At 40.5% G+C, this 20,534-nt stretch overlaps 1 protein-coding gene across 4 annotated transcripts in view; it reads right to left on the reverse strand.

Moving 5' to 3' along the window:
* MAGI3 (membrane associated guanylate kinase, WW and PDZ domain containing 3) overlaps positions 1-20,534 on the reverse strand; it is a 110,465-nt gene that overhangs the window by 59,932 nt on the left and 29,999 nt on the right. For all 4 annotated transcript variants that reach the window (XM_026712926.2, XM_026712927.2, XM_026712928.2 and 1 more), the window contains exons 2-3: positions 9,557-9,673; positions 5,686-5,805 (exon numbers count right to left, since the gene is read on the reverse strand). In XM_026712926.2, the coding sequence (XP_026568711.1) occupies positions 5,686-5,805; positions 9,557-9,673 (237 nt within the window). The remainder of the gene's footprint in view (positions 1-5,685; positions 5,806-9,556; positions 9,674-20,534) is intronic.

Here is a 20,534-nt window from a genome sequence, read left to right on the forward strand (position 1 = left end):
GGTGTAGATTGCTGACTGGGCATGGCTTGTATGTAAATATTGCAAATATTTATGTAAATATTGATTTTTTTATTAAAAAAGAGCAACTTTTTCCCAAAATCAGACAAAGCAGGCAGGCAGATTGAGTTGCTCACAGAATCACAGATTCACCCAGAGATCTATCTTCCTGCAATCTATTGCCTGAGTCTGTCATATAAAATTTGCTAGCAAGCAAATCACAAAAGTAACTCACAACACACCATGTATGTAAATAATGATTTTTTTTTTAATAAAAAAGAGCAACTTTTACCCCAAATTAGGCAAATCAGGTAGGCAGATTGAATTGCTTACAGAATCACACTCAGAGATCTACCTTTCTGCAATCTATTGCCTGAGTCTGCACTAAAAAATAGAAGCTTTAGTCCTAAGGAAGGTTCAGCTCTGCTTTTAGATTAGCTAGAAAGCAAGAAATCCAACAATTTCCTGCTTTTTAACTAATCTAAATCTCCCGGCACAGCAGAGCAGCTGATGGTCAGGGGAAAAAAGGGGAAAAATAGCAACTTACCAAAGGCAGGCAAGTATGCCAGGTAAGGAGTGCGGGAGGGGAGGGGAGGGGTAGGGCCAGCCAGTGGAGCGTTTTGCTGGTTCTCCAAACTGCACAGAATCATAACAACTGGTTCTATAGAACTGGACTGAGCAGGTAGAATCCCACCCCTGACCTGCATCCCCATGCTGGGTCCCACATTCTCCCCAATTAACTCCCACTCACATCTCAGGTCACTTATCTTTTCCATATAACTCTTTCAGGAAAGCAGCCAAGTTGCTGTGCAATCTTCCTGCACAAGGGCCACATGGAGTCGTTCCACAAGGGGCACCATTTTGGGAGTGTATGCAAAGAATTGTAGCCAGTACAGACTGGTGTCTGCTTCTAGGATGGCAGCACATGGCATCTATACTGCATAAGGAAGGATGGATCAGCAGACTCCCCTACTCACAGGTGATATCTAAGATCTCTTTTGAGTCATCAAGTGCAGCACAAGGTGCCACAAGGGGTGGGGGGAATCTGGGCATGCCATATGTGAGCTGTGGAGGTGTTGAAATGAAGGGTGGACCTGCACTACGTCTCCCAAGGCCTCCCCTGAGGACTCTGTGCTATGCTTAACAATTGCAACAGGAAAAGCAGGGATTGTGGTCATTATGCAAGGTGTTAATGTGGGTGCTTTGCTTAATAACTGCCATGCCTTATAACTACAATAGGCAGGCTCAATTATGGTCATAAGTCAAGGATGTCCTCTTTGCTTACATAATAGTTTCTGAATATTTGCTTCAAGATTGTATCTCTGATTCTCAACACCTACTGTATTGATATCACTACTTAGATTCAATAATTTGAAAAAAAAAAGTCGGCAGATTTTAAATTATTTTATCTGGATGTCAAGTATTCTGATATTTTATATTTTTAAGAGTTATCTTTGATACTTTGTTCAAAGTCACTTATCCAATCATTCCTTGCATGAGACAGTTGCTCCTACACTATTTTTCTCCACAGGAAATATAAAGTGACACAATTTAGATGACAGCATTCTGGATTATTATTTACAATCATCATAGTTTAAAGTCCTGTATCATGCCTTTTTTATTTTTCTTGATAGTAAGAATAGCTAGATACATTTCTGGTTTATCCAACTTCTAGCATCTGCTTTTATTGCATTAATCTGAAATTTAAAAAAAAAAAACCCAAGAGAAGGCAAGAACAACTGCAAGATTCCAAGCAGAGTTATATTTATACAAATAAACTGCTCATAAATAACAGTAAGAAATAATGACAATTTTTACTATGTATGCTATGCCTAGTATTTCTAAAAATCTGTCTACATCAGTTATTTGGTCAGCACATCCTAATGTGTCCTTACAGAAGCTGAAATAATTATGTGCAAGTTATATATGTTACATATTCATCTGAAAAAATCTGGAGTTTTGGCAGCCTACTGCAGCAATATTTACCATAAACAAGACATATGCCTCAATTTTAATAGGGCAAAGAACAGCATAATAACAGAGTTGGGAGGAACCTCAAAGGTCTTCTATTCCAATCCCTTGCTCAAGCAGGCTCCTACACCAATTTAGACAAATGGCTGTCCAAGTCTTTTTTTAAAAGCCTCCAATGATGTGAACTACCAACAACTGCTGAAGGCAAACTCAGCCTACAATCAACACGGACTGAAGCACCTCCCACTCTCTGGATGATCCTCGCAGCTCGAAGAGAAATGGCGTGTCAGGTAAGAACCAACGCCCATTCTCACTGTCAGGAAATTTCTCCTTAGTTCTAGGTTGCTTCTCTGCTTAATTAGTTTCCATCCATTGCTTCTTGTTTTGCCTTCCAGTGCTTTGGAAAATAAGTTGACCTCGTCTTCTTTGTGGTAGCCCGTCAAATATTAGAACACTGCTATCATGTTGCCTCTAGTCCTTCTTTTCAATAGACTAGACTTACCCAATTCCTGCAACTGTTCTTTATATACTTTAGCCTCCAACCCCCTAATCATCTTTGTTGCTCTCTTCCACACTCTTCCCACAATCTGAACATCTTTTTAATATTATGGTGACCAAAGTCGGATGCAGTATTCCAAGTGTGGTCTTATCAAGGCCTTATAAAGTGGTATTAATATTTCATGTGATCTTGATTCTATCCCACTGTTAATTGGCTTTTTTAGCAGCTGCAGCACACTGCTGGCTCTTATTTAAGTGACTGTCCACTAGGACTACAAGCTCCTTTTCTCAGCTACTGCTATTGAGCTAAGCTTCACTTAATCTGTTCCTGTATACTTGTTTTTTCCTGCCTAAGTGTAAAAGCTTACTTTTCTCTACACTGAATTTCCTTATATTAGTTAGAGCCCAGTGTTCACATCTGTCAAGGTCCATCTGGATCTTGACTTATCTTCTGGGGTGTTGTCTAGTTCTGCCAGCTTGATGTCTTCTGCAAATCTGATGAGTTCCCTTTCTATTCTCTTATCTAAACCATTTATGAAGATACTGAAGAGTATTGGGCCTAAAATAGAACCTTGGGGTACCCCACTGCTTAGTTCCCTCCATGTAGATGTAGTTCTTTTAAGGACTACACAACTACGCAATTTCTGTCAATGCCTTACAGAAATCCAAATATACTATATCCATAGCATTTTGCTGGTCCACTAATTTAGTAACTTTATTAAATAATGAAATAAGATTTATTTGGCATGATCTGTTTTTGACAAACTCATATTGGCTTCTCACTCCTAGGTAAGTGTATAATACAAATGTCCCTTTAAGAAGCAAAGAATATAACCATCCATTTCTATATATTTGATTATGTAATGCAATAGATTTTTCTGTAAAATATGTGATTAATTCATCTATCTCCTTTGTAGAAATATAGCATATATGCTAAAATAGTATAATTTTCAAATTTAACTCTCAATCTCTGATATTGTTGTTGAACAATATAAATCATTTAATCCCCAAATGGTTGTCTATATGAACCTTCCATTTAAAGAAGGGAATATTATTTTATTTTATATTCATTAGTTCCAAATGAAACTTATAAAAACTAATGAAAACCATTTTTATTTCAATCTATAGTATACCATAATTAATCAGAAGAATCTGTAGATTTTTTTGGCAGCTACAGCCAAGAACAAACATATTTATGCAGAAACATAATACCACACAAAGGTGGTATTAAAAGGTGTGGTTAGAGCATTATTTCTATTCTTTCATATGAAGGCTTGTTCAAATAAAACACTTCAACATCAAATTACACCTCAGAAAGCTAAAAATACTATGCTGCTGCACTTGAGGGATCTCAGCAATATTTTTAATAAAATAAGTGCCTTTGAAAAATTAAACAATTGGCTTTTTACTCCTTAAATTAATCATTGCAATTTTAATAATGACATTCCATATAACATAAAAGAAACTGCCAGGGCTTCAGCTAGTTTAATATTTTGAAACTATAACTCTTATTTTTCCCTTATAAAATAACTCCATAGCCCTCTTGTCAGCAGCTGGACCCGCTGGGAGAGAAAAGAGAAAACTTCTATCTTGGCTCGCCGGACAGAGAGGAAGCTCTGATGCCTCCCCCCTTGTAATCGGGTGATTCCTGCTGCAGGGAATATAGCCATTAATAAAGGCTATCGTGCAATCTCTAGCCTCTGCTCAGCGTGCCTTTATGGCTCTTGCTGAGGGCTTGAGAGCTCCAACAGTCAGCTGATCTCTGTTTGAATTGTAAAAGATTGCAACAATCGCGGGCAGCCAGAAAAGATGCAATCTGACCTGAGTGGATTTTCCGATTCCTGTTCTGAAGATCCAGTCAAGGAAAAGTTGCCCAGCTTGAACGAAGGCTGAGCTAAATCTGGGGACACTTAAGAGGAGCCACAAGGACGAGTGTCTTCAAAAATCAGCTCAGCCTATCGAACGAGAGACAGAAGCACCTCCCATGCCTGGATGTTCAGAACAGCTCTCAGGAGAATAACTCCATATCAAATGTCTTTATAAACTGATAATATGGTATCCAGATATAGTAATAAAGTTATTACCAAATATAAGTATGCAAAGAAAATCCTAAACAAATTTAGAAGCAAACAAAAAGAAAAGTTCCAAACTGTACAAAATCAGGCTTAAGCTAGAATAATCTCTCTGGTAACGTTATTAGAGGTAAAGGTTTCTCTATCAGTTGAGTCTGATGTTAAGGCACGGTGCTCATCTCTATTTCTTGGCCAAGGGAGCCAGCATTGTTCAAAGACAATCTCCATGGTCAGCATGGCTATACACCAAAGGGGCATGGATTACTGTTACCTTCCCACCAAAGTGGTACCTATTAATCTACTTGCATTTGCATGCCTTCAAATTGTTAGGTGGGCAGGAGCTGACCTCATTACACAGAATTCGGATCTCAAACCCAGGCTGCCAGCTCCCCAGCTGACAAGCTCAGCTTCTTTAATAGCTATCACCAACTATGATAAAACATTTAAAATACAGTCTCTGAAAAATTGTTGCCACCCCTGCATAAAAATAACTTTCTATGCAATAACAACGATCAACTTTAAAGCTATGCATATAGACACGAACACATTGACTGACACATATTTGATATCATATCAATCATCAAGGTATAAACAAGCGATGCAGCACTTTCTTTTCTGAGTGCTAAAATTATTTTCAATTAATCCTTAATAGTTTTGTGTTATTACCAAACCAGGACACTATGATGATGAGAAACAACTGATAGAATTCTAAGCGAAGTGCAATACAGATTAAGATTATGGTTTATCTGAAACCATTTCACAGCTTTAATATGAATACATGATCACAGTGTACTGAACTCAAGTGAGGACGAAGCAGGTCATTAAGAAAAGACCTCACATGACCGTAACCAGCTCCTCATTGGCTTTGCTTGTGGAAAGCAGCAGGGAACATTAGAAACTGCAATCACATGACCATGGGGTACAGCCGTATTAAACGTAAGGTGGTGGTGGCCATGCAACTGAACCACAATCATGTGACTGCAGGGGTGGTATGACAATTGCAACTTTGATGACTGGTAATACATACTTCTTCTTCAATGCTGTTGCAATTTCAAATAACCTCTGAACAAATAGTTGGTAACAGTGGAACTATCTGTAATTATATCTTACAAAAATGTTAAGCATCAAATGATAAATTTTAATGTACCATCATATGTTCCACTTTCTAGCAAAGCTCCACTTTCTTCCAATGCCTTGAACTGATCAACAGGTATAAAATTATAGTCCACTCCAGGGACTTCCCCATCTCTGGGAGCTCTTGTAGTGCCTGGAATAAAAATGCAGAATGTGGATAAATATTTGTAAAATTTTCTAACTGTATCAGTTTGCAAATCGTTACACAAAACTGACCTAGATTCTGCCACTCTGCTATATAATAATAAAAATAGATTCAACCACAAGTACTTCATTATATGAAAGTAGAGCAAAAAATATGCAAAAGAAACAATGTTAAACAAACTTAAAATCAAGGATGTGATTTATTTGTTAAAATTCTAGAAATACCCACTTGTCGATGACTCTGGATGGCTCAAAAGGGTTAATATAATTAATCCTTGTCACTTATCCTTACTATAGCATTATTTCCTGAAAATTCAGGGTTGGATGTCTCTAGAGTCCCCATGCGCCTCCAAATGGTAGAAGATTGGATATAGGAAAACAAGCTGAATCTGAATTTATAGGAAACAGAATGTTTGAGCCCGGACTCAGTTGATCCAGTTCTGAATGGGATTGCACTAACACTTAATGAACAGGCTTGCAATCTGGTACATTCTCCTTGATATAAAACTGGTTAAATACATACCAATAGTGACATGGGTCTTTTATCAGCCTCAGCTGGTAGACCAATTGTCTCCTTCATGAGGGAGAGAGTCCTGTTTCAGTGATATATATACTGTTAACTTCAAGATTGGATTATTACAATATGCTGAGTCCTTTGGGATGTTCTCATTGTCAAATATAAAGCCTTTGGTCCTCAAAGGAATGTTTTCTGCAAGTTGCACAAGCTGAACAGCAAAATCTGTTTTTACCCAGGCAGGGATCCATATTATAAAATAACCTGCAGTTGAAATAGAGGCTGGCCCTCTTTTTATTGCAGAAGTAATACAAGAACACAGTGGTCCTCGATTTACAACCTCGTTTGGCACCTGAACCTCTGTCACTAAGCAATGCAGTTATTAAGTCATACCCAAATTTTGCCATGGTTGCTAAGCAAATCACATGGTCAGTAAGTGACCCTTATTGACTTTGCTTGTCAGAGATCCCTTGGGAAGGTCACAAATGGCAATCATGTGACCCTGAGATGCCTCAACCATCTTAAACACATTCTGATTGTTAAGCCTGTGAATTTTAATTATGTGATCAAGGGGATGCTTCGTGTTTGTAATTGTGAGGATTGGTTAGAACTCACTATTTTCAATGCTATTGTAATTTAGAATGGTTGTTAAACAAATGCTCCTAGGTGCAGGACTACATTGATCTCTTTGATTGACTAATTATGTGCCACCAAGACCATATAGATAGAATTTGTCCAGGAGTATTTGTTTCCAAATTTACCCCTTAGGATTTCCAGTTGTGCACCCATCACAACAATATGTAGTCCACACAGAGAGCTGCGGTGGCGCAGTGGTTAGAATGCAGTATTGCAGGTTACTTCTACTGATCGCCAGCTGCCGGCAGTTCGGTTCTCACCGGTTCAAGGTTGACTGAGCCTTCCATCCTTCCAAGGTCAGTAAAATGAGGACCCAGGTTGTTGGTGGGCAATATGCTGACTCTGTAAACCGCTTAAAGGTCTGTAAAGCACTGTGAAGCGGTATATAAGTGCTATTGCTATTCCTATCCACCTTGCTGCTTGTCATCATCTGTTTTCCTTTCTTTCCAACTTTCTCAACATTCACATAGACTTAGTTAGAACTTCACCTAAATGCATACAAAATATATAATATCAATCTGGTCGTTGGTGTTCTGAGCAAGAACTTTAAATTATTTTGTTATATATTCATTTTCCTATCTATCTGTCTTTTCAGAAGTTTCCAATGCCAAACTTTAAAAGCATCTATGCTCTTTCTAATCACCTTCAAGTTCTAAATTTCATTTCTATAGGAAAAACAACTGCCTGAACAATTCTGATCTTTGATCTTTGTAGATATAGACACATCATGACATCTGAACTATATTTTTAAAAGCCTTTATTTCCTGTTTCTAATATAAAGAAATCTTCAATTTATTGTTTTTCTTTGCTATGCATTTATCTGCAGTATCTTTCTTCACTGCTGCAGATAAAGTGCCAGTCTGCAGCATCTTTCTTCACTGCTGATTCCTTTAATGATGATTCTAAATGGCAGAAGTTATTCACCATTTTAATACCTTCTGTTAATTGTCAGTTTGGTTACCCTTCATGATGTCATTAATTTGTCTCCAAAACTGGCAATAAACCAATTTGAGTTTCAATGTACAGTAATGCATACTGGCCTATAGTTCAAATGTACCCCTAAAACATTCCATTCTGTATTGATTTTAGAAGTGGGATGATCAGAAACATAGAAAGTGGATTTTGGCTTTTGTGGAAAGCACCAGGTACTCCATAATGAAAAACGTAATTTTATCTCCCTCTCCACCTCAGAGGACTGTGATGGCAAAAAAAAAAAATGACAAATGGTCATCCTAGATAGTTTTCTCCTCTGAAAAATGGAACCACACATTATTGCCTTTTAATTGGCAGGACATAGGGAACATTCTGGGAATCCATGCTGACTATGACCCTGAATGGGGGAGAAGACACCTTGGTGTAAGTTTTTAGTTCCCCACTCTTGAGTAGATTTGGAATTGAAGTAGCCCAGTGTCAATCTCACACATCTGTTTCTTTGAGTGACAGATTCTTTTGAGTCATGCCAGATCCTTGGTATGAATGACTATCTTAATTAATGAAATGAAGGGAGGTTTCATCTGTATATTTCCCTGATGTTTAATATATGTCTGTGTTAAACTGTAATCTATGAGAAATGCATGATCCAACTGTGCAAAAGTAGATGAAAAACAAGAGTTTATATAAATTTACATAAGAGATCCAACAAAAAGTTTCAGTTTTCAGTGGGATTTTTGATTCAAATATGTGTGGAATCAAATGTTTTGCCCAGAAAATATGCATCTGAAATAACTGAAAGCTTAGAATATTGGAGAGACAGGAGAGAATAAATTTCCCTCCATAAAGATATGGAAAAGAAAGAAGAATTTTTTTTTTCCTTTCAGGAAAAATCTGTTTCATTAAACTTGTTTTTCCTAGGTCTGATACAAACAAATCTTCAATTTATTGTTTTTCTTTGCTATGCATTTATCTCTTCCCTCAGCTTACTTGTTAGTCAAGTAATCATCCATGTACTCACATAACATAACACTTCATTCTCATGCAGTCTGTTATCTTTCCTCCTTTATTCTATTTCTGCATGTGGAATAAATATCCTTTGGCGTGTGCAGTGATAGCATTTTTCACTCAAAAGCTCAACTATAGAATGTGTGAATTCTATACACGACAAAACCTATTTTACTTGAAGAATCACAGTTGTGGGTAAGCAACTTCTTTGAATTAGAAACTAGCAGAATCTAGCAGAGGTAACATCAATAGTTAGCATGGCAAATACTTCTAATAATCCTTGTACAAACAAACTGAAAATTAAAAATGAATTTTAAAAAGTATGTGCTATTTAATTAACAATTGTTCCTGTTATTGGAATAAGTCATCTTTTTAAGAACTAACTAACTAACTCTTTTTGGGTTAGACTGGGATTGGATAAAGTATAAGTCGCTGTTGGGCAAGCATATTTCTATTGTCAAAAAGTCATCAAGAAATACAGTAAGTTGCCAATAAACACATGGGAATGAAGATGCAATTCTCAATGTAATTATTTATAATTTCAGAATGCAAGTTTTGTTAGCAGGTATCATGCACTTAAAGCACATATTACTTAAGACATCCTTTCAAAGCTTAGTTTTTATCCAAAGGAACGTGTCAATGGGTTACTTACATGGAATAGTTCTCAAGTAAAGATTATCTCTGATAACCTGTTGCAGTTTGTGATCAACGGAACCTTTCTGAAACTGTAGGCTTAGGTAGTGACGTAAATCTTTGTTGATGACTTTGCCTGTAATTTTTAAAAAAAGTTTTACTACAAAATATTATAATCTGCTACATGATAGATAAGATATTCACATAAGATAGTCAAAATGTTTATTCTGCAACATGTAGAGGTATCTAAAGTACAAAACAAAAGTGAACAAATATATACATATATATGTGTGTGTGTGTGTGTGTGTTGATGAGGTTTATAAATAATTTGTATTTGAAACTTGCATCCTATAATCTGTCCAATTAGTTTAATGAATTTCACTTTTTGACCTTGAGGTATTCCTGTGCCAACAATATTTTTATGATTGTTCTCTTCCACTATCATTTCATGCAGTGGGTTGAAAGGGATTTGAAGGTAATTTGAAGTAACCTTGTTTCAGTTTTAGTATAATTTATTCTGAACAATTGGGGTTTCATAAAACAGCAGTGAAGAGCAGACACCGTACATTCAGCCTATAAATTCTATTTTGAACTCTGCAATTTGACCTTGTGAAAACAAAATTCAGACACTTTCAGTTTACTCTTGACTAGAAACTCCTAGAAGGTCATACCATTTCTCATGAGAATAGATAGCACTCAGTATAGTGAGTAAAGTGCTTTGAATAAAATCAGAGTATAAAATGTTTGTTGAAAATGAAGGACAGTTCGCTATTTCATGTACTCTAGGCATACTTTGTATTAAATAATTCTTAACCATAAAGTTTCAAAAGAAAAAAAATCCATTATTAGGTATTTTCACATTGGTACCCTCCAACAGACTGGTGAGTAAGAATTTCAAAATCTCAATATATTATGTGTATCACTTTCATTATAGATTATATTCTAACAATGACATTCATCTATTAATAAATGTCAGTCTATTAAAAATTTGCTTTGATTAAAAACCTTAAAATTCTTCTACTATGTAAACTTTAATCTTATACTTCTGGCTGATTTGTGCAGCTTGTAAAGTATAATTTAAATGAAATAAATTTACATCATTTACCAGTCTCAGTTTTAAAACTTTTATTTAATTTCCCATAACAAAGTCATTTGATGTAATTATTTTTGAAAACGGTTCTGGTAGTTTAATCAATTGCTTTTATAACAAAGGTATAAAAACTTTACAAAAATCCAACATTCTATCTCTCACAGCTGAAAATAATTTAAAAAAAATCTATTGAAAGTATTGTTTGCAAGATGTGATTCTGATATCAATCGATGTAAAAAAAAATCCTAATCCTAATAGATTTTTTACCCACAGGGTAGTTTAAATCATGTTTTAATTGTGGTTTTCATCTATAAAACTCCGTAAGTGTGCAAGCTGATATCATACTGTGGGTATATATGTATATGACATCAAGCAGTGTTGCAAGCTGTAAATGATCCATGTTTTTATTATGTTTCCAAGTGAATATACAGTATGCTTTCAGTTTTAAAATAATTATTAATGGTCACCTCATTTCTAAGTTTATTTTGTTTTTAAAAAAGCAATATCACATTTTTTCTCACAAGTTTTTTATTACAATGGCCTTGTCATGTAATATTAGCAAATATATCATATCAAGTAAAAGTTGTTGCTTCACTGTTCCACAGTAAACACACAATAGAGACATTGTACATTATGTCTCTCATCAGTTTGAGAGATGGATACAAAGCAAGGTATTGTTCTGGGTCATCCCTCCAGGATGGCTATGTGGGATCTTAATCTGCCATTGAGTCAGCTTTGGAATTTTAAAAAGATTCTAAACTCTTAAACTAGAAACCTAGGTAATAGCAATAGCACTTAGACTTATAGACCACTTTATAGTGCTTTACCTCCCTCTCAAAGCGGTTTACAGAGTCAGCATTATCACAACAAAATTTTGACAAGGTAGAAAATAGTGGAGAACGGAATCTAAGATAATAGGACTTTTTAAACTAAGAAATTTTAATATAACATAAATATGCATTTATTACAAAAGCAATAAGAAATAATAAGAAATCTGACACTGGGTGAAGTGTTTGAAGCACCTGGTTCTCTGATAATGGAAACAATCAGAATATGGTATCTTCCAGTTTTCTGATTCCAGGGAAATTGCCAACAGAAGCTGAGTCTTTAATCAGGAAGCAAAAGCGAAGCAAGCTTTAAGCAACCCCTCCTTCCCTGACCAATACAAAGAACCAAGTTAGGCTCCTCCTTCCCATCATGTTCTGTGTGGAAAGATAAGGATCATATTGGGCTTGGTCTTCTGGCCAATGGGGAAGACCAGAATCCACTCTTACTCTGCTATTCAATTTTAAAGGAAATCGTAAACCTAACTGTCCACAACTTACAAACAATATGTTTTCTTTGATAGATTACATTTCTGAATAAAATTTCAGAGGTATTTATGGGTCCTCAAATTTAACAGTTGATGGAACATCTCTGTGGCAAATTCCAGTCCTTGACAACCCATCTGCATTTATAGTATTAATGTGTGCCTCAAAAATTCTCACCCCACTATCTCTCGATCTCTGCCCTTTTGGCCCCCATCATGAAACAAGGGCTGACTGTGCAAGGCTTTTTTCCTGAGAACATGTGCAGTGCTTGTGAAGGGTCAGCCTGGATGCACCTCAGCAGCAGCAGGAGCAAGAAGACAGGGAAGGTCAACTGGAGATGCAGAGGCCACAAAATTCAGGGTGCCAAGGGTAGCTACAGCTGGGCTTTGATGCCACAGTGCTTGGGTGACCAAAGCTTTGCATCATGGTGCTGGGCTGGAACAGCTACAGCTTCACACTGCTGGACTGGGGTGGTTGCTTTACAACTGCACTGCTTAGCAATGGAAATTCTGGTCCTAATCATCGTTAACCGAAGATTACCTATATTACTCTTTCTGTGCTGATTGTATCAGGAGACCAATAAAAGCATATGCTTACAGTGTGTGTATGTGTGTGCTTGCACATATGCATCTATAATTTTGGATGGATGGAAACTAATCAAGGAGAGAACCAACCAAGAAATCAGAAGGTATTTTCTGACACTAAGAAGAAATTTTCTGACAAATAGAATAATTAATCAGCGGAACAGCTTTCAGGTGTTGTGAATGCTTCATCAATGGAGGTTTTTAAGAAGAGATTGGACAACAATTTGTCTGAAATGATATAGGGTCTCCTGCTTGAGCAGGGTTGAATTAGAAGGTCTTCAAGGCCCTTTCCAACTCTGTTATTCTGAATAAGCGCACGCTCATATCCAGCTTGCTAATTAGTATACTATGGAGTAATAAGTCCTGAAATTATACTAGGTCCACATTTCTAATATATATTAAGATATTTATACCTTTCATAGACTAAGAAACAAGATTAGCCAGGCACGCCTTGTTTAGTATGCAAATACATACTAAGTTCTAATAATAATTGCACTGATTAGTGCAAGGTGTTCACTTTGGCCAATTCAATGCGTATTTTAAGAGTACACTAAATGAACTTCTCTACGTAATTTTTTTTACTATAAAGGTACAATCAAAAATATCATTTTGTCATCAATATAACAATCCTCTGACCACAAAAATACTTTAAAAGTAAACTAAAAAGGAGAAAACAATGTACAAGAACTGTCCTTAAAAGAAAGCTGAGATTTAATAAGGTTGTGTTTCTACAGTTGTCAAATAACCTTAAGGAAAAGATACAGATGCTTTAAAGAACTACAAATGACTCTCACCAACATCTTACAGAACTCTGAATTTCTTTTTTGAAATTAAACCCAAAGCATTATCCAATTTTCAGCTGATACATCAGTTGTGCTTTATCTTGAAATACAAGGTACTGGTAGCAAGCTCCCATATGGATTATTACAATGCAGTCGAAATGGGAGTGCTTTTGTAATTGAAGCTGCAAGTAGAGCAAAATGGAGCACTCTGTGCACTAACAGGTGCAATTTGTTTCTCCTATGCAACTTAGACGGCTCTTAGAGGACTAAGAAAAGTCGAAGGTGTGAAACTGAATAATCTTGTATCTTTTTACTCAAAGCACACTAATTGTCACATTATTTCCCATTTAAGGATGGAGTTGTTGAACTTTATTAGGGTAATTAAGCAAGGACTAACTGTATGGTGAAGCAGCTTTCTGTTTACCGAGGCCTTGGAAAATAATTTGTCTGATTTTGTAATAAGTTCCATAGTCACTATCTCTCTCTAATATAATTTTATTAAGAATTTTAATTATAATAATAAAAAGTAATACTAAACTTTAAAGAGAATGGGCAAAATAATCAAAGTGCACTAAAAAAGAAAATGAGAAGGAAAAGAAATATATAAAAAGTGACTTTCAACCTTCATCATAACAGTATAAACAAATAACTCTTCCTGTAAGGTTACAAACAGATAGGTCTTCATCCCATCCCATATCCCTTATTTATAATAAAATCTATAAAATATCAACTTTTTAATTCTGGTGCGCAAAAAGTCCTGTAACTTTGTAAAATAAAAAGTTAAGCATTAATCACATAAACAAACTTTATCTTTTTACTTCCAACAGTCTTAATCTTTAACTTAATGAGATATTGTAATAGGATTTAAGCTTCCTTCAATTCTTTATCCCATCACTGATCTCCTCAAGATTTCACAAGACTCTTGTAGGTCCAAGCAGAAAACATTTTCCAGGTCATTCTCTTGACTTATCATTTATATTTCTTTTTTTAATTTTTAAAACTTCACTTAGTTTATTTTCCTTCATAGTTTAAATTTTGGTACTTTGTTTTGTCAAATAAAATTTGTTCCATAGCTGTCATTCCTTCACTCAAATCTTTTAGACATAGCCTATCCAAAGAAGAAGACATCATTGATATCCATCAATGTTGTAGGTACAAACTTCTGTCTCTATTCTTCATAAATCTCCGTAATATTTCCAATATTATAACATTTTATAAGATCAGCAGACCAATAATCAAGCAGTAAACAATATCCCAGTCAAGGAGCTCCCAACTCAGACAAACAACAGCCTAATCAAAGAACTACCAAGAAGAAGAAAAACACTCCCACTATATTGGCACAGTAAGTCACTATACAGAAATAGAGAGCAAACCCCACTTCCTTCTAGAACTGAAGTTACTATGTAGTTTGGATATAAAATGCCTGCAATAAAATAATAAAGGTTAGAAAGCACCACGAACTTAATAGTGAAGAGATTGAACCATCAATTTTAGTAGCTACATTGAAGGTATGGTTTGATATGGCAGCAAAACTACCATAAATTTCCAGAATTTAGGTATAAAAGGGCATTGGTCTTATCTGAACGCCGATTCTCCTTGTAGGTTAAGAGAAGCCAGGCAATGGGTTAATACTGTCTCCTAGCCAATTGGACTGAGTCTGTCAAAGCTGCTTAGCTTAGCTCCACTCCTGTTGCTGGACATGCTTTTGGCGAAGGCTACATGACAGGCAGGACTTGCCTCTGAAACGAAAAAATAAGACCAGCTCCCCCCTCGGCCCACACCCTGGACCAGACTACTCAGGGTGGGCTGGCCTCTCTAACCTACAAGGAGAACCAGCGTTCAGGTAAGACCAATGCTCTTTCTCCCTTGTAAGGTTACGAGAGGCCAGGCAATGGGACATACCAAAGCTGGAGTGCCCATGGGAGGGTTCAAGTCTGGTCCTGATCCCCATGTTCGGTGATGACTCTCTGCAGAACCTGTCTGCCAAATGCAGCATCCGCAGATGCGAAAGCGTCTCGATAATAGTTCCGAATGAATGGAAATGGGGATGTCCACATGGCTGCTTTGCAGACTTCTTCAATTAAAGCTTGTGTTGCCCAAGCCACTATAGTAGCAGCGCTATGAGTAGAATGAGCCATGATCCTCCTTGGAACTGGTGAGGAGCAACTCGTGTAGCCCTGGAAATACAGGACCTGATCCACCAGCTTACTGTAATGGTAGTTACCTTACAACCCAACGTGGCAGGTTGAAAAGAAACAAATAAGGATTCCGTTTTGCAGAAGGCAGAGGTCCTTTTGATGTATATCTTCAAGGCCCTACAAACATCTAGAGTGCACTAAACTTTCTCCAAGTCAGGCAGAAATCTGAAAGGACCAACTCTTGTGCCCTATGGAACCATATGTTGACCTTCACAATGAAGGCCGGGTCCAGCCTCAAAACCACCCTGGGAGGGTGAAATATGCATATGTCTGGACACACTGAAAGAGCCGCCAGCTCTGAAACTTTCCTGGCCAAACAGCAGCCAAGAAGGCCACTTTAATAGTCAGGAGATGCAAGCTTGTCAACCAAAGAAGTTCAAATGGAGCTTTTGTCAGGGACTGCAATACCTTTGACAGGTTCCAAGTAGGAGATACCTGTGAAGCACCGGCAGCTATAGGTTGGAAACACTCTAAGGGTGATGTGCCAACAATTCTAAACTTCCACATGTCAACACTGATGATGGGGCCGACACCTGACATCGAAGAGTATTGGGGGGAAAACCCTTATCTCACCCTGCCTGCAAGAAATCCAGAATCTGTGCTATTGAAGTCTCTATAGGCTTAATTTTTGACTTAAAGCACCAAAGGAAAAGGCTTGCCATGCAGCATCATAGATACGAATTGTGGAAGGTTGCCTGGAAGCTTGAGTAGTTCGCATCATGTTGCTGGCTAATTTGTGGAGTTTTAAAACATTCCACTCAAGCACCAAGCTGTCAGCTGTAGCCACTGGGGCTTTGGCTGTATCAGAGATCCCTGGAGGAGAGATATATCTTCCTTAGGAATCTGCCAAGGTTGAGCCACGGAGAGGTTCACAAAGTCCGCAAACCAAGGACAGTGGGGCCAATATGGAGCCAGTAGGATAATCTCCGCCTTCTCCGGCAAGGTTTTTCGTACCAAAGCCGATAACAGTGGCAGAGGAGGAAAGGCATACAACAGGCCCGGAGGCCACCTGTTGCAGAGGGTGTTGGTCCCCTCAGCCCCCGGGGTGACAAATCTAGTGAAAAATCATGGCAACTGTGCATTGACCGGCGTGGCAAACAGGTTCACCAATGAGTGACTGAATCTCCGAGTTAGTTGGAGAAAAAGGGAAGGATGTAGCCTCCCACTCAGCATGGTCTACTGTGGCTCTGTTGAGCCAGTCTGCCTGTACATTGTTGCTGCCTGAAATTGGGCGTTGGTCTTACCTGACACGCCATTTCTAGTCGAGCTGCGAGGATCATCCAGAGAGTGGGAGGTGCTCCAGTCTGCGTCTGTGTAGGCTGAGCTTAATTACTGAGGAACGCTCTGCCCTCTGTCACGTGGTCCCTTGTAGCGTTCCCCAGTTTATGCGAAGTCGAGAGAGGAGGAAAGTCGTCTAACTCTCATCTAACTAGACTTAAGGTATCATTGGCTGAAACAAGGTTCCCCCAGACGGAAAAAAAAAAGGGTGGGGCTGGATGATCCTCGCAGCTCGACTAGAAATGGCGTGTCAGGTAAGACCAACGCCCATTCTCCCTCGAGCTGCTCGGATCATCCAGAGAGTGGGATATACCAAAGCTTGGCTGTCCTAGGGGAGGGAATCCATCTGGGGTGGAAGCTCCCCTGGGTCCTCGATGACCCGCTGAAGGACTCATCTGCCAAACGAAGTCTCCGCTGATGCAAAGATGTCAATCTTATAGTGCCTAATGAAAGGGGAGGGGGAAGCCCAGGTGGCGGCCCGACAAATGTCTGAAATTGGAGCCTGGGTAGCCCAGGCTGCAGAGGTGGCCGCACTTCTGGTGGAATGTGCCGTGATCCCGCTGGGAACTGGCAAGGCCTGAGACAAATAAGCCTTGGCAATGGTGGCTCTGATCCATCGACCGATGGTGGAAGGGGACACCTTGTGGCCTAATGACTTGGGCTGGAAGGAGAGAAATAAGGACTCGGACCTTCTAAAGAGTTGCGTGCGATTAATGTATATGCGGAGGGCCCGCCTCACATCTAGGGTGTGCCATCGTTTCTCCCTTTCCCGCGAAGGATTGGGACAAAAGTTCGGGAGTGTAAGCTCCTGAGCCCTGTGGAAGGCTGAATTGACCTTGGGCAAGAAGGTCGGGTCGGGGCGTAGGACCACCCGATCGGAGTGGAAGATACAAAGGTCCTTTCTCACCGAAAGGGCAGCAATCTCCGAAATTCGGCGAGCCGAGGTAATTGCCACCAGGAACACTACCTTAAAGGTCAAAGTTTGGAGAGAGGATTCTCTAATAGGCTCGAAAGGAGGTTTAGTTAGGGCCACCAGGACCTTGTTAAGGTCCCAAGTGGGGTGCCGGTGCACGACAGGGGGACGGAGGTTAGTGGCTCCCCTGAGGAAGGGGATGGTGAGAGAGGGGACCCAGATTGTCACCGGAGACGACGGTCGAGAGGGCCGCTACCTGGCGTCTCAAGGTGTTAGGTGAAAGACATTTTTTAAGCCCATCCTGGAGAAAATTCAAAATCTGGGCCACTGAAGGCGAGAGCGGGTTGACCATGGAGGAATGGCACCACCTGCAGAAGCTGACCCAGGTAGCATTGTATATTCGATTGGTTGAAGGCCGTCTGGCAGCCAGAATAGTGTTAATGACCTGGTCAGATAAATTCTCCTTCAACTTTTCCCGCTCAACCTCCAAACGGTTAGTTGGAGCCATTGGGGCTCCGGATGTTGAATGGGCCCCTGGGACAGGGAGATCCTGTCCGGAGGGATTCTCCATGGAGGAGACACCAAAAGGTTGCGGAGATCCGCAAACCACGGTCATCTGGGCCAATAGGGAGCCACTAAAATCAGCTCTGCCCTCTCCTGGATCAGTTTCTGAATGACCCTGGGAAGTAGAGCTAACGGGGGGAAGGCGTACAGGAGTCCCGGGGGCCACGGACAGCGAAGTGCATCGTGATTCTCGGCCCCGGGGGAAGGGAATCTGGAGAAGAACCGAGGGAGCTGGGTGTTGCGGGGGGATGCAAAGAGATCCACTAACGGGAGACCGAAGATCATGGTCGCCTCCCTGAAAAGGGATGGGTGGATGCGCCACTTGGACTGGTCCACGGTGGCCCTGCTCAACCAGTCCGCTCGGGTGTTTGAGGCCCCCGAAATGTGTTCTGCTTTGATCGAGAGGAGGTGACGCTCTGCCCAACGGCAGAGTCTTTCGGCCTCTCTCATCAACCGGATAGACTGGGTCCCGCCTTGCCTGTTGACATGGGCCTTGGCGGTAACGTTGTTCATGAGAATAAGGACGTGCTGCCCGCGTACCTGAGGCAGGAAGTGGCACAGGGCCAGGTGGATGGCGTGGAGCTCCAGCCAGTTTATGCTGCAGGCCCGCTCTGCTTGGGACCATTTGCCCTGTGTTGTAAGGGACTGGATGTGAGCGCCCCAGCCGTTCAGGCTGGCGTCTGTGGTGATGGTGAGACGCTGGGGATCTTTGAAGAGATGACCTCTGTTGATGGCAGGGTTGGTCCACCAGAGAAGAGACAAGAGGACCTTTGGAGGTACCTTGATGGTGGATTTTGAGTTGCTTCTGCCGGACCTTTGAAACGGGAGCAGGAGCCACTGCAGGGACCTGGTATGAAGACGGGCCCAAGGGATAATAGAGATGCATGAAACCATTTTTCCCAGTAATTTAGACAGTTCTAATAGAGAAGCCCTCTTTGATCGTCGAATAAGCTGAATTGAATTTCGAATACTCTGGAGCCTTTCTGGAGAAAGGAACACTTTTCCCTGTACCGTGTCAATAATGGCCCCCGAGTGGGCAATTCGGGTAGAAGGGACCAGTTGGCTCTTTTTTTGGTTGACCAGAAACCCATGGGCCTGGAGAGCAGAGAGGGTGGTCTTGGTGTCCAGCTCTGCTTGGGATTGTGAATGGGACAGGATGAGGATATCATCCAGGTTGCAGTGGAGCCGGACCGGGTAGTCCCTTAAGCGAGCCGCCAAGGCCGCGAGGATCTTAGTGAAAACTCTGGGAGCGGAAGCTAACCCAAAGGGAAGGGCCACATACTGGAAATGATGGTGATTGTAACAGAATCTAAGGAATTTAGAGTGGGAAGGCCGAATTGGGATGGGGAGGTATGCCTCTGAGAGGTCTATAGAAGAGAGCCAATCTCCTTGCCTGGTGCCCTGCAAGATGGATTGAAGGGTGTGCGTTTTGAATTTGCGGAGGGTTAGGAAGCGGTTGAGTTGTTTGAGATCCAGGATAGCCCTCCATCCCCCCGAGGACTTGGGAACCACGAAGAGGTGGGAATAGAAGCCCTGGCCTCGTTGAGAGGGGGGAACTGGTTGGATGGCCTGGATGGAGAGTAAATGGTGGATGGCAGAATCCATCAAGTTGCGTTTGGAGGGGTCCCTAGAGGGAGGGGATGACATGAAAAACTCGGGAGGTTGAGAGTTGAACTCCAGAGCAAGCCCAAACCTAATGGAGTCCCTGACCCATTTATCGGAGGTGGTGGAGTCCCATAGGTCGGCGTGTCTCAGCCGACCACCAATGGGGGGAAAAAGACAGGATTTATTTGGAGCGCCGGAAGGGTCTCCCCCCGGAACCCCTGAAGGGACGCTTAAACCCTCCACCCCTCCTATTTCGATCGCTTGAGTCGGAACGATCCTGGGGATATGGTGTTCTATACGAGGGAGGCCTCGGGTATCTGGGAGGGAAGGGTGACTGGTAGAAGGACCGGGAGGACCCTCTTCAAAAGGGCTGAGAGGTTCGGGATTCTGGCCTCCGAAAAAGAGAAGGAAGGAATTTCTTCTTTCCCCTAGTTTCGGCCAACAGGGGGTCCAGGGCCGGACCAAAAAGCTTCTCCCCCTTAATGGGGGCAGAGGCCAGCTTGACCTTATTTTTCACGTCCGCCTGCCATGGTTTGAGCCAGAGCAGACGGCGGGCAGTGACCTGAGACGCTAGCGCCCGGGAGGAGAATTTGACAGAATGGTACGTGGCGTCAGCTGAAAATTCTGCCGCTGCCGTGATTTTGGCTATGTCCTGAAGCGCCCTTGTGTTGGA

This window comes from Pseudonaja textilis, chromosome 3 (genome assembly GCF_049901715.1).
Source record: "Pseudonaja textilis isolate UNSWEBS1 chromosome 3, rPseTex1.2, whole genome shotgun sequence".
In the NCBI taxonomy this organism is placed as follows: domain Eukaryota; kingdom Metazoa; phylum Chordata; class Lepidosauria; order Squamata; family Elapidae; genus Pseudonaja; species Pseudonaja textilis.